Here is a 15,424-nt window from a genome sequence, read left to right on the forward strand (position 1 = left end):
AAAGTTATCCAAACATTTTTGTGGTGTTTTCTTTCTCTAGTTTCCCATCCCCTTTCTGTTTCACCTTCCATTTACCCTGGCACACATACACACGTGCACATACACAAAGGTTACAACTCTAGGTTTCATTTATTTCACATGAAGCTACCAACAGAATGGTTTATAAACGTAAGGTTCCATTTCTAGAGAGAATTAAAATAAGAACTTAAATTACCACGCCATTTGCTGGGCTAAACCAGTGCTTAATTATTAAGAAATCCATCTTTAAAAATGAAGCTGATCATGTTGGTAAGCACCTATATTAGATTAGGAAATAAGTAACACTACTGCTGGATTTCATCAATTCATTAAGTTACAGGTGATTTTGTTTATTAACTTTTTGTTTTAGATTTTTGAATGATACCTTAGGAATATAATACTACAGTGGTGAATGAAGGGCAAAACTATACGACAACTATTGTGTGAAGTAACAAGAAATATTTATCCATAAATAGTCTATAAATATGTTAGTGTTTAAAATTCTACAAGAAAACCAGGAAAAAATAAACCTAGAGGACAGACAATTCTCATATGGTAAGAAGAAAATCAGTGAGTGGGTTTTTTTGTTGTTGTTGTATTTTTAAGATTTAGGAAAAGGAGTTCGGAGAAAGCAATGGCACCCCACTCCAGTACTCTTGCCTGGAAAATCCCATGGATGGAGGAGCCTGGTGGGCTACCGTCCATGGGGTCGCTAAGGGTCAGACATGACTGAGCGACTTCACTTTCACTTTTCACTTGCATGCATTGGAGAAGGAAATGGCAACTCACTCCAGTGTTCTTGCCTGGAGAATCCCAGGGACGGGGGAGCCTGGTGGGCTGCCATCTATGGGGTCGCACAGAGTCGGACACGACTGAAGCGACTTAGCAGCAGCAGCAGCATAGGGGTAGGATAAAATGCTACAAATGTTACAGAAGTGATAAGCAAAAGTTGGTAACTTTCTTTTTATACTTGTTCACCACACTTCAAAAATGTTGAATTCTAGGGAGAATTCAGAAATAAAAGATTACAAAATGACAATAATTTTGCGAGAGAACAGGTTTAAAAATTCTGTATAGGAGCAATTCAATGATTATGGTCTTCAATACTGCTGCTGCTGAGTCCCTTTCAATGGCACTGAAGGAATAAGGAATCTTGGCTAGTTATCAAAGTAAACCTCCTTATCACTTACGTCCCACAATATCAGATTAACTATAAGGAAAGGAGAAATGAACCTGACAGTTGGAAATAGTTGGACAGATGATATCCTGTGTTTTTACTGATCTTTTGTTGTTGCTGTTGTTTCATGTCTGACTCTGCAATCGCATGGATTGTAGCCAGCCAGGCTCCTCTGACCATGGGATTTCCCAGGCAAACATACTGCAGTGGGTTGCCATTTCCTTCTCCAGGGCATATTTTGGACCCAGGGATCAAACCCAGGTCTCCTGTATTGGCAGACAGACTCTTTACTTCTGAGCTACCAGAAAAGCCCACAAGATAAATAAGATATATCAAAATTAGTCCATTCACAGATTTGCCCACTTATGATCTCTTTTTATAAGTTAAAACTCCGAAGTACATTTTCTTCAAAGCAAAAATCCTGTTACAGTGGATAGAAAGCCACACATATGAATCCTTGATGTACTAGAGGTAAGGTATAAATAACGGAATAGCAAATTTATAATTAAAAAAAGGAGAAATACAGACTTTTAGTACCAGTTTGACATTCATTCTTACATAACTATTTCTTAAAATTTCACAACTTCTATCCATTCACATGGAGCCCATCACTTTTCTTTTTTTTTTTGTTCTTACTTTGGCAAAGTAAAATTTTGCTACGGAAACTATTTTCTCTTTCTGGTAGTCAATATTTTACAGTAACTATAAATGGAGCCGAATGAGCACTGAAGAATGGGCACTTTCAGACTGCGGTGCTAGAAAAGACTCTTGAGAGTCCCTTGGACAGCAAGGAGATCAAACCAATAAATCCTAAAGGAAATCAACCTTAAAAATTCATTGGAAGGACAGATGCTGAAGTTGCAGCTCCAATACTTTGGCCCCTGATGCAAAGAGCTGACTCACTGGAAAAGACTCTGAGGCTGGGAAAGATTGAGGGCAGGAGGAAAAGGGGACAAAGCGGATGAACTGTTTGGATGGCATCACTGACTCAACGGACATGAGTTTGCACAAACATCAGGAGAGGGTGAAGGACAGGGAAGCCAGGCATGCTGCAGTCCAAGGAAAGAGTCAGACATGACTGAGTGACTGAACAACAACAACAACAAACGGAGCATAACCTTTAAAAATTGTGAATCATTATACTGGTCACCTGTAACATTTAACATTGTACCTCACTTATCCTTTAATTAAAAAAAAAAAAAGACAAAAGAGAGGAAGCGAAAGAGGAGGGTGGGAGAGAAGGAAGGCACGTTTCAGAGACACAGGAGCACAGTGCTCCCCAGGGAAATGAAATTCCAGGCCCCTTGAATAACCAGCTGTATTTTTCTGAGACAGAAGAGAGGATGGATGGCTCTTTGGGGTGGTTGCTTTTGTGAGCTGTCTGTGGCAATCCCACAATGGGAGCTTCTTTGCAACTTTACTAACAGTCTAAGAACAGAGCCTATCAGAATCTGCCCATGATCCCAACAGCAGGATTAAAAGACCCTATACTGACTGAGAGTACAAATTGGGAGCACAGGAGCAGAGCTAGCTAGGGAACAATCAAATAATCATTCTGCTCATCCATTCTCCAACTAATGTATTTTCTAATATCTCTAAGGAAATATTGAGATCTGAAGGTTGTGAGGACCATGCTAAAAAAAAAAAAAAAATCAATAATTAGGTTACTTTAAATTGACTATTTTAAGAAATGAACAGTAAAATCTAAGGATCATCTATTTCTTAGTTTTAAAATAAAAACCAGTCACACCATCAGCCTCACTGTCCATGCCAACCATCAAAAGGAGCCTCTATCTTCCACATCTGTGAACAATAAACACTCCAACTCCCACGTCTCATACTCACAATCCTTCCCTGCTGCCATCAATCAAGGCTTGAAATAAGGGCTTGTTGTGCGGTATGGTCTGTAAGATATTGCCATCCCCTGTCACATAGCCAATGGCCCACTGCCCCAGCCTGGTGCAGCTTAACCGGAAAATGTAGCTGTGAAACATAAGAAAATTATGTTTAAACACTTTCAAAATGTCTGCTCACTAACTACTATCAAACAATTGTTAGATTTTTCTTAAGCAAAATAAACAAAGTCATTTAGGATTTCTATCTTCAAACTTATTTTTACACTTTTCTCCTTCTCCATTTACTGATCTGCAAAAGAAATAACGATAGTAATTCCATTTAAATATTGCTAGAGTTCTGTGAAAAAATAATTGAAGTTGTAAACCATCAAATAATTTACTACCATCATCATTAGAGGTTTGCTCTGCATGAAAGTGCTGGTGGTATGAAACAGCTGTGACATTTTTGGAAAGCAAAAATAAAGGAAGTAAAAATTAATTTGGCTAGCTCAGACAGAAATGGAGCCAGTCTACTATGGAATTCAATACATTATTTTGTCATCTTAAAATTATGCACTTTTAGGTGTTAAAAACTTGTTTAAAAATAATACTTTTCTTTCAAGTATTACAGCCATTCATGTTTAAACAAAAGATCAAAGAGCTGAACTGTATTAATGGGAAAACAAACTAGGTAAGTTCATGGTCTCCCTCTAATCCTGTCAAGTTCAGTGTCTTGTGACAGGAAATTAAAATAGTTCTAAAATATAAAATAAATTAATAACAATGTCAGAAGACACTGACTTGGTTTTAAATTCATTATTATTTACTATGATTAGCCAATTATCAACTTACTACACTTTACGGCATTTCCCTGAATTTAAGTGTATTACACTCAATCTTATTCATGATATCCATATCTGGATTTTATAACACCTTAAGCAGATCAAAAGTAGGCCAACTTAAGCTATATTTGAGTACCCTGATTGCTATATGTATGTGGTAGAAATAAGCATCTGTTAATTACATTAGCTACTGATTAAACAACTACTGTAATAAAAACTTGAACAGATAATTTAGCATATACAACAGCTACACAGTCATTAGATTTACTGTACTGCAGTGTGGTTTCATCTTTGAAGAAAACTGGGCTCTTTAAAGAAAGGAAGAAGTGATTTTCATATTGGTTTTGGAACTGTTGGAAAGGACTTTTCAAGAAGTCTAAAAACATTCTCCTAGAAAGCTGAAAAATAAATATCAACCTCTCACTTAGCATCCTTAATCATAACCATCCAAAATAATTCCACACAGACATGACTGTCAGTTGGATCCAAATAAAGTACAACCTTAAGAACTCAAATGTCCTTGAAATATACCCAACTATTTTCTTTACCGTGAAGCCAAAGAGATGAACCATTTTCTGAGAGAAAGGACCACTCCAGCAAATACTTATTAAAATCATTTGGCTGTTCACTGAATTTTCCTAAACACATTTAAATACCCTATCACACGTACATACAATAGTTTACCACAGACTGATCATTTCATCACTGACGAAAACTTAGAAGAAATAACTGATACAAGGCAAGAAGGGAAGGAAAAGAAGACATCCTTTCAGAAAGCACTATCTTAAAAGCACTATTCGAATGGTAATGAGTCCTGGCTTTTATTAATACTTCCAACATGGTCATTAATTATCTCCAAGATCTTGAACAAGAGAACACAAAAAGGACCCACTTTATTACTTTTTTTTAGAACTGGAGATAATTTCCCAAATGACTTCTATGTTAAATCTGTATGAATGATTCCAATGGTATTATATCTTTCAAATCATACTCCAGGAACAAGATGATGCTTTGATGCCAATCAAGAGAGCAAAAGTCATGGAAAAATTTGGTTATGAGAGATCCCTGAATGAAACAAAATGACGCACCTAAGCCACTGTCAATGTGCACGATAACTGACCTGCTCTTGTAGGCACAATGAGAACCAGCTCTCAGTCTAAACCCGTGACTCCACAGGAGCCACACTGCTTTCTGTACCCACAACCACCTTCTAATATGCAATAGAAATTCTTAGAAATATAAGAGGTGGAAATTTTTCCATTATGGCAAAGAGGAAAGAAATCATCCATAACTGACCGTTTGAAAAGACTTTCTTAAAGGACAAATGACATTCGCACTAAAAATCAAATAAAAACGGTATTAGAAGAAAAAGGTAGACTTGAAAAATACTCAACTTCTAAAATGAAATGACCCCATATAAACATCAGTGCTCTCATGGACAATGGGATGGTGTCTCCTACTAAATGCTTTAAGTAAGGTAGGGCAGTCTCATTGTCATGACCATCACATCCAGCAGACTGCATGCCACAGCACAAACGCCTACTATGTGCCTGGCCCATTTCTAGACTGGCTGTGGAGAAAATGTCTGCACCAAGGGAGAGAGATTTTCTGACCCCAGATATGCCATTAATAAAGTCTGCTCTTAGACAAAGCCAGAGAGGCTGATCACACAGCTAAGCTCTGTGAGTTTCATTCCATTTCAACACCAGGCATGAAGGATTATGGAAGAAGTTCTCACGGACATGACACTCCTTGCGAGTGTTAGCAGCAGGTTTATATAGTTTTGAACTTGCTACACATTCATCATGTATCTGTACACTTACATGTACTTATATGCATTAATACGCATTTATACGTAATTACAAGATTATCATAGAACCAAACTGAATGTCTTGAAAAATACCCTAAAATAATGAACATGAAACTGATTTGTCATTAGCGCCGTATTCAAGTACTCAAATATACAATTTTATACACAAACACATGTCATGAAAAGGGTTAATATGCTAATATCTTATTCCAATTTTAAACTCTGAGACTTATTCTCTAAATTCATCAAATTACATATTACCATATCCTCTTTCACTTTATGAACATTAAGTTTCAGAACAAGCATAACATACCAATTTGAGTAACTGAATTAGGAAGCACTGTTTTGGTCTATTAGCATTTCCCTCCCCTCAACCCCATGTGGATAACTGATTTACTTAGGAATGAACCACCGAGGACTTTCCATCTTTACATACATCACATAATATTACTGCCAAAAAGTCTTACCTTCCGGGTTTGGTGCTGTATTTCTGTAGCCGTGCTTTTACTTCATCATATGTGAGAAATGCCATGTAACCCGGATGTGTTACAGCTAAGAAATTCCAATTCCGTAAAATAGAACCCCAAGGCTAAAAGTATAAGTAAATTAAAAGATTACCTAGAGAATATCAACTATCATTTACACACCAAGCTATTATTTAATACACATACTAAAATTCTCCTGGATATTTTTACAGTGAATATGAGTTTACATGGCTTAGGTCAACTTATATTATCCAAAAGCAAACATAAAACTACTTACTTTCATTTTGGAGAAATATAATTATGCAGAAAACAGATTTTAGGAAAAAAAATATTGAAAGCAAAAAGGAAAACCACATAATCTCTTTTCCACATATTCTATTCCCAATACAGCAGTTGCGATCATTTTGAAACATAAACCACATCACCCTTTGGTTCAAAACTCTCTAACTTTGACTAAAAGCCAAAGTTCTTATAAATGGCCTAGAAGGACCTTATGGGGTTGAGACCCAGTTCCCCTGTATCCCCATCTGCTGTGACTCTCCCACATTCTGCCTTTCCTCTAGATCCGCGGATCATACTGCTGCTGGCTTGAACATAATTATACTCTCTCACCTCAGAGCCTTTGAATGTGCTGATCCCGCTACCTGAATTCTTCAAGTATGCATATGACTCCTTCCTCTTGAAACATCTTTTCCTCAACACAGCCTTCTCAGACTGAAATCACTACTTCTCATCTCATGCCTCATCTCTCTGTGTGTCTGTTTTATTCACTACTCTAACACTTAGACATCACATTTTGTAGAACAAAAGACTATCATGGAATATAAGTGATTTGGTAAAGTCTACACACTGACCCTAAGCTACGTAAGAACAAGGAACATGCCTGTCTTGCTCCCCAAAGGGAGACCAGCACTAAAGCAGCATCAGAGCAGAGCAACCAGGACAGCTGCTGTGAACAGCCTATCTGATGACTGACTTGTCTACAAAGCCTTGACTCCCATGATAACACACTACAATTCTAACATCTGGTTCATCCTTGTACAATCAGAAAATCAGAAAAGGTTCAGTTTAGAGGTGAATTCTAGAGAAATCCTTCACAGAAATACACACGCATGCACGCACACACACACACACACAAACACACACGGTAACACACTACAATTCTAACATCTCGTTCATCCCTGTACAATTAGAAAATCAGAAAAGGTTCAGTTTAGAGGTGAATTCTACAGAAATCCTTCACAGAAATACACACACACACACAGAAATCCTTCACAGAAAAACACACACACACACAGAAATCCTTCACAGAAATACACACACACACCGTTTATTATCACTCTCTCTAATGGGATTAGTTGTCCCTCCAAATCATGGCAAGGGAAAAAAGGCAGCCAGTAATAAACAACTTTGCTTGAGGGTGTTGAATGAATCATCTCTGCTGTATCTTTAAGGCTGAAGCTACATTTATTCCAAGGAATTGGCAGCATACTCTATCTAATGTGCCAAATTATTAACTCAAATCTTCTAATTAAAAAAAAAAAAGTATTCTGTGTTGCCAAGTGAAAGTTGTCGAAACAGTTATCCTAGACTCGATTACTGGTGGAGGGCTCCTACTTCTGTTTGTTTTGAGACTTGTTCCTTGTTATTGTTAAGCAAGGTTCAAATTTACAAGGCGTAATTCTTTTAGGATTATATCCCTTGAGAGGAGGATAACAAGGGAAAGAATGATTTAAGAATGATTTAGTAATGAAGAGTTTAACCTTTGCTGAAATAACAAGAAAAATCTTTAGGGTATTTCCCCATCACACTAAAATACCTAATTGGGGAAAAATGAACTCTGAAGAACACTCTTATGAGAGGTTCTGTCTATGTACTTGAAAAAAAAATGTTTTAAATTTTCTTCTTAAGGGATGACTAAAAATTACATAAACAATACTTGGAAGAGTATTAGCATGTGTTTAAAAAAACTGAATAATAACTATTGGAGTCACTGAATTTTGTTTTGCTTCCTCATCTATATAGGACAAGGATGAAAAGAATATAAAATATTTGGGTCACTTCCATTAGAATCCACACAAATTAATGAAAGCTGTTTTTTTAAAAAAAAAACAATGCTGAACTTTATAGACAGCCAATGCACGGACCAAATACAAGTGGAGTTTTGAGCCAAATGCTGTGCTATGTAGCAACCATTTCTTGGTAATAATTCCAAGGGCTAACTTCTAACTGCAAATATATATACTTAATAGGAAGTCTGTGCACTATTTTTCTTGAGAATGAAACCCACAGTCAGAAACACGTGGTAGTTTTGTACTTTGTGTGTGCATGTTTAAAGTATGTTGCCAAAGAGTGACTTAGAGTAGGCAAAATAAAGTGAAGAGTGATTATTTTTGCAATTTGTTGTTAGATTATAGGAAATCTTTTTTCACACACCAAACACAAAATTATTTGGAGATTCTCTTTTAAAAATTATTTATTTTTAGCTGTGCTGGGTCTTCATTGCTGTGTGGGCTTTCCTCTAGCTGTGGCGAGTGGGGGCTGCTCTCTAGCTGCCGTGCGCAGGCTGCTTATTGTGACAGCTTCTCTTGCTGTGAAGCACAGGCTCAACAGTTGTCGTGCATGAACTTAGTTGCTGCATGGCATGTGTGACCTTCCCAGATCAGGGATCGAACCCATGGCTCCTGCATTGGCAAGCGGATTCTTCACCACTGGGCCACAGAGAAGCGCCTATTTGGAGATGCTTAAATGACCACAGAAACCAATGAAGTATGTTAAGAAGACTAGTCCCCCCATTCTCTCCAAGGTCACCGTGTTCAGGAACACTCATTTACTGACTTACAACCTACCCTGGGAGCAGAACCTTGGCTGGTCTGCCCAGATTCTCTCTTAATCCTCACTGCAACAGATGACTTCCTTCACCTCTTTTTCTCCCTATTCCACAATGCTGCACATTCCATAGGCGCTAGTATATAGCCTCAAATCACTCACCTCTTATCCTGCCACCTTACCCATCCCATTTATTGCCCCATTTCTCAACAATCCAGTCTTCTCTTACAGAAGAGAAGGGGAAATGGAAGGAGGAAGGGGCAGCAGCCCCAGGGAGAGCAAAGAAGAACGTAAAAGCCCTATATTTCCAATCTGGGCCTTGAGCACTTGCCACTCCCAGCATCTCTGAACTACCTGGAGGGGAGATGGATAAGCTAACAGGCAGACGGAGGAACATAGCCATTGCAAGATCTTCCCAGGGACTCACAGCACTGTTCAAGTTCTGGCAAAATATCAGGATGAGGGAAGAAAGGAAGAAAGGGGAGACCAGAATCCTCCAGCTTTCTTCTTTCATGTCCCAGACAAGTCTCAACTCCATCTCCTCGCCCCAACTGACACCTTCTTCAAACCTGATGCTAGATCTCTAGAACAAACCCCAATCCTGAGAGTGTCCTTTGCCCACTTTCAGATCCCACTCTGCTAAATACTCCATCCCCAACAGTTTAAAGCTAGAAGAATTCACAACCACTTTACCATCTATATCACAAGTAGAGCAGAATATATGTCCATGTAGTAATAGTAACCACAAAACTTAACATTTTTCATATAGAATACACAATTATAAGAGGAAAATACTACTCAATTTTTAAAGTTATACAAAAATAAAAGATCAGTAAAAGTTAATACATCCACTTTCTGTACACAAAACCAATTTTTCTGTATTTTAAAACACATACATGATTACAGTATAAGCGTAATGAAATGAGGAGAGGTAAAGAATCTTAGAAAAACACAGGGGCTAACAAGAGTTCTTTAGCTACTTCTGTAAGCGTGGGTTTTCAAAGACATCAGGTATACTTTGGTCCACTGGTACTGTTTTGTTTTGTTTTGTTACCTAATACTTTTCACAGTAGCTCTACTTAAAAGATTCTTTTCCTCTCCCATCCCCTGGAGCATAAATAAGATATATGCACCCTAGAATGTTAAGATTACTTGGCTATTTTAAAGTGAAACAGCTTATAAGAAAATATATGTACATATTAAGCAGCTGTTTGGGTAAGTGTTTAACCAACATTAAGTTGCCATCATACTTTGATATATAATTCTGAGGCTTTCTAATATTTAGCATTCTGACTGAAAGTCATCCAGGCTCCTCACAAAAAAAACACTCTTTCTAGAATAAACTGTTAGGTTTAATGTATGGCGGAAAAAAACAAACAAAACAAAACTTAGTTTTCTTCCCTCCCAAGGGGAAGAAGCAGAGTGCCTACTATTAGAACATCTTGGTATCATGTTCAGTAAGTATATGTAAAATTATCAGAAACTTTTAAAGAAACGAGAAGTTCCACTATAAAATAATCAGTATCAGATAACACAACCTTTTCCTAAAATGTATCTTAAAGTCGTTGGAAAAATATTTACTGACAACATACATATACCAAGGGAATAATCATGAAACTACTGTAAATTGAAAACAATCAAAAGCATACTTTCGGCAGTTACTTATCTAATTTTCTATTCTATACATCTAGGTAGAATTATGATCATAAAGTTGTAATAAAGTAAAATGTATTCTGTAAGTACTGTCAACAAGAGTTAATTTGCCCTCTGTTAATGGGTTCTTTTATAAATTAAAAGTTAATCCCATGTAATCTTGTTTTCTTACATAAATCAGTTACCCGATCCTTGCAGGCAAGTACCAAGCAGAGTCATAGATCAGAGAAGTAAAATTCTTACTATATGAGAAACATGAAAACCAATAGTATACTCTAACATTTGCTGAAAGTGTGTTTCAAACAGAATAAATCTTACTGCAGACTAAAATGAAAAAAGAAAGAAAAACGGTGTTGGAATATAAGCAAGCCTCATTTTTGATCAATTAAACCTCACTTGCTATATAATTTATATTATCAGAATCAGGGATTTTAGGTGGGATTCTCATTTTATGACCACTTGAATCTCAGAGATGATATGCAATTTAATGGCAGAGGCAAATTCAAAGCAAATTGCAAGTCTTCATGTTTAGGGTAATTCTGTCTACACATACGAAAGCACAAAATGATGATACCCAGCTTTTATTATATGATACCTACTTCTGAATAGCTATGTGAAGACAATTATAAAAGAATGATTCAAAAACAAAAACAATAAACAGGACAAGAAGGTTAATCTCAAAGTCACTGATATTAGGGAAAAAAACAGGAAAACCTAAATTTCCCAAATGAGAGATATGCTAAATTAATAACAGACTATTTTGATGGAATATCCTGTAGCAACTGAAAGCTGAAAATTACACTGATGAAAATATTTACTGACATTGAAAAATGTTTATAACATATGGTTGAAAGAGCAAAGCTAGCTGTAGAATCAGTATACATCACAGTAATCTCCTATACAGAAGAGGTTAAGTTTGCTATTTACTCCAAAGCTTACTATTTCCCTTCTCATCTCATGGATGTGGGAGGTAAAGGGAGCTGTTGAGATACAACCTCAGCAAATGCCCACTCGCGTTCTGTCAGTTACTGGGCTAGAAAGATCAACAAAGTAAAGTGAGAAACTAAATAGGGACTTTTGATAAAGCAAAGCTCCTTTACATCAATCTTCTCAAAGATAATAAGCAACTTCCAGGCTCAGAACACCAGATATCCCAAACTTAAACTCTAAACTTGGAGCAATGACCAACAACTTGCTTTTAAAATGAAGTGAAGTGAAAGTGGCTCAGTCGTGTCCGACTCTTTGAGACCCCATGGACTGTATAGTCCCTGGAATTCTCCAGGCCAAAATCCTGGAGTGGGTAGCCTTTCCCTTCTCTAGGGGATCTTCCCAACCCAAGGATCGAACCCAGGTTTCCCGCATTGCAGGCAGATTCTTTACCAGCTAAGCCACAAGGGAAGTCTGCTTTTAAATGGGAGACTATCAAAAATGAGACAATTTCCCATATATTTGAGACTATTTCCCACATACACTATGCATGCATGTGCAAAAGACACACATACGCAGAGAAGGGAGAGAGTAGAAGAGAGGGCAGGATTAAGCAAATACAAAGCTTACCTGAAATAGTCTGGTAAAAATATCAAATTCAAAAACTGAAATGTAATCATTACAAGTCAAGTCAATTGTTGATTTTAGAGCCATTGCTTCCAGGCCAGAGCTAATCTGATGCACCTCATGAAGGCACTGTCTGAATACTTTCCATGGTACAATAGTTCTGCGCAAGAAAAAAAAAAAAGTAATTGAATCAAGCGTCCTTTAAGACATACCTTCCAGTGAAACAGCACAATTCAATCATAACATTAATATAATTGTATTTGTACTAAAAGACAAATAGTTGAGAATACTGTTTATAATTCAGAACATATGTAATGGGTTTTGCTAAATGGATTATTTTTCATTTGCTAAGAATGTGACCAAAATGCAGATCAATTTTTCTCTCAAACAGTCCTCGACTATCAAGATATTTCTAAAAATGCTTCCAAAGAAGGTATTAGATCAAAGTCCTGTATTTCTGACCTCTTCCTTTATTTTCTTAAAGTAATAACAGGATGATGTGTTCACATAATAGCAAGAATTCTTTCTTCACTGCATAAGAAAGTTCAGGCAGAAAGTCATCAAGATATTTCTGCCACCATCCTGATATGTTCTACAGAGATGGAAAACCACTTTACTTAACCTTTCATACTAATGCAAAGGGAAATTTCAATAATTTTTAACCAACCCCACTGGCTAGCAAATGGATAGTTATTTATTCAACACTCATGATCAACTTAATCTTAAAACCCTTGCATCAACATTTTTTACACTTACATGGTTCAAAAATTTTGAAGAGCATAGAATGGTACCCAGGGGAAAGTCTCCCAACTCATTCTCTACCTGACCAGTTTCCAGCATACACCCACCTCCTGTCCACCATGAAAATGAATAACATTCATTACTTGTTCTTCACTCTTCCTCCTTTTGGAATGTTAAATGCCTATTTCTGAACAAGTGGAAGAAAATAATCTTTCATATATTGAAAATTTTAAGCTGCAGTTTTCATAACTGTTGTGTTTAGTCACCAAATCATGTCCGACTCTTTTGCAGCCCCATGGACTGAAGCCTATCAGGCTCCTCTGTCCATGGGGTTTCCCAGGCAAGAATACTGCAGTGGGTTGCCATTTCCTTCTCCAGGGGATCCTCCTGACCCAGGGATTGACGCCACATCTCCTGCACTGACAGGCGGATTCTTTACCATCTGAGCCACCAGGGAAGACCAGTTTTCATAATAGGATGGCTAGGGCTCCAAAATCACTGCAGATGGTGATTCCAGCCATGAAATTAAAAGACACTTACTCTTTGGAAGAAAAGTTATGACCAACCTAGACAGGATATTCAAAAGCAGAGACATTACTTTGCCAACAAAGGTCCATCTAGTCAAGGCTATGGTTTTTCCAGTGGTCATGTATGGATGTGAGAGTTGGACTGTGAAGAAGGCTGAGCACCAAAGAATTGATGCTTTTGAACTATGGTGTTGGAGAAGACTCTTGAGAGTTCCTTGGACTGCAAGGAGATCCAACCAATCCATTCTGAAGGAGATCAGCCCTGGGATTTCTTTGGAAGGAATGATGCTGAAGCTGAAACTCCAGTACTTTGGCCACCTCATGCAAAGAGTTGACTCATTGGAAAAGACTCTGATGCTGCGAGAGATTGGGGGCAGGAGGAGAAGGGGATGACAGAGGATGGGATGGCTGGATGGCATCACTGACTCGATGGACATGAGTCTGAGTGAACTCCGGGAGTTGGTGATGGACATGGAGGCCTGGCGTGCTGCAATTCATGGGGTCGCAAAGAGTCGGACACGAGTGAGCGACTGAACTGAACTGATAAAAGCTACATACACTCTCTTCTAAGATTGCAAATATTTAAATAAAGATTTTCCTTTACTAGTATCTCTTGAGAATTAAGACTCAAGCAGAATGGACTAAACTGGTTGGCCCCGTGTGATACTAATCCTTCCAGTGAAGTATCACCATAAAGGTAAAAGGTTCGTATTCATTCAGTAATTATCTCCTGCAGCGGATGTCAAACTTGAGCATGCATCAAAATCACTGAAAGGCTTGTTAGCACAGAAACTGATCAAACCAAGATATTCTGATACAGTATGACTGAGGCAGCGCCTTGGAACTTACAATCTTAACAAGTTCCCAAGTGATGCTGATGTTGCTGGGGACACTTTGAAAGTCACTGATCTATTGTATCTATTAATTGCTAAGGCAGGGCACTGTGGAGAAATACAATTATGGAAATACGAGATAGTATCTCTGCCCTTCAAGAACACACACTTTCAGGGTAGAAATAAATCTGTAATGCTAAAGACTACAGAAGGGGTATTAAGGAAGTGCTGGAAGAATTCCAGAGAAGGAACGGTCTGTGGCAAGATGAATAAATGAGTGCTGAGACAGCCTAACAATGCTATATTGTATATATAAGAAAGTTTATGTTTGATATGCCATTAAAAAAAATGAGGCTGAATACATCAAAAGGCTTTGCTCTATGTATGAAAAAAACAGGAAACCACAGAGAACTGAAGAGAGACACCACATCAGAAGCCATTTAGAAGAAACACACGTCAGGCTCTGATTAAGGTTAACAAGATGCTGCTGTTTTAAAATAACAGTGAAAACTTCTGATAATATGAGGAGGCCTTTTATTTACGGTGAAGTGTAAGTATGCAATTATGTCCAACTTCATTACAATTAACTTAAAAGCAGTGCCTAAGAAGCCATTTTCTTCTCTAAATTAAAGTTTCAAATATTTAATACACAAAAGGGACATGAACCATAATATTCAAAATTTTTAAAATAGTAAAGAACTACTGATTTAAGAAGGGTATGTGTTTTCTCTTCTGTACGAAAATGTTAAGAGAATTCTGTCTCATGTATATAGTATAAAAAACAAATTGATTGGCCAAATAAGACACCATTCAATATCAATTACCATAAAAAAATTATCCTCCTTCCAGTATTTAAGGTGCATGCAGATCATAACTCTTTTGAATACCCAGTGATTTCACACAGTGAATTATTAAAAAATGTGCAAACCTCTAATGCTGTAGTCTAACTTACTACTTTGGAACAACAATTTACAAAGGGGCAAGTTACATTTCCACAGTACTTGTGCAAATAAGACTTTCCCAAGCTCCTTTATGGTAAGTGTAAAGTACAAATAGGCATTCATCAGAACCTTAATTAAGGGTAGTAACAGGAATGAAAAAGAAAGGGCCTTATTTGGTT

At 37.3% G+C, this 15,424-nt stretch overlaps 1 protein-coding gene across 17 annotated transcripts in view; it reads right to left on the minus strand.

Moving 5' to 3' along the window:
* The window catches only part of CBLB (Cbl proto-oncogene B), a 221,967-nt gene that overhangs the window by 94,408 nt on the left and 112,135 nt on the right, over positions 1-15,424 (minus strand). For all 17 annotated transcript variants that reach the window (XM_060404202.1, XM_060404205.1, XM_060404194.1 and 14 more), the window contains exons 5-7: positions 12,207-12,363; positions 6,150-6,271; positions 3,041-3,178 (exon numbers count right to left, since the gene is read on the minus strand). In XM_060404202.1, the coding sequence (XP_060260185.1) occupies positions 3,041-3,178; positions 6,150-6,271; positions 12,207-12,363 (417 nt within the window). The remainder of the gene's footprint in view (positions 1-3,040; positions 3,179-6,149; positions 6,272-12,206; positions 12,364-15,424) is intronic.

This window comes from Ovis aries, chromosome 1, assembly GCF_016772045.2.
Source record: "Ovis aries strain OAR_USU_Benz2616 breed Rambouillet chromosome 1, ARS-UI_Ramb_v3.0, whole genome shotgun sequence".
Classification (NCBI taxonomy): Eukaryota; Metazoa; Chordata; class Mammalia; order Artiodactyla; family Bovidae; genus Ovis; species Ovis aries.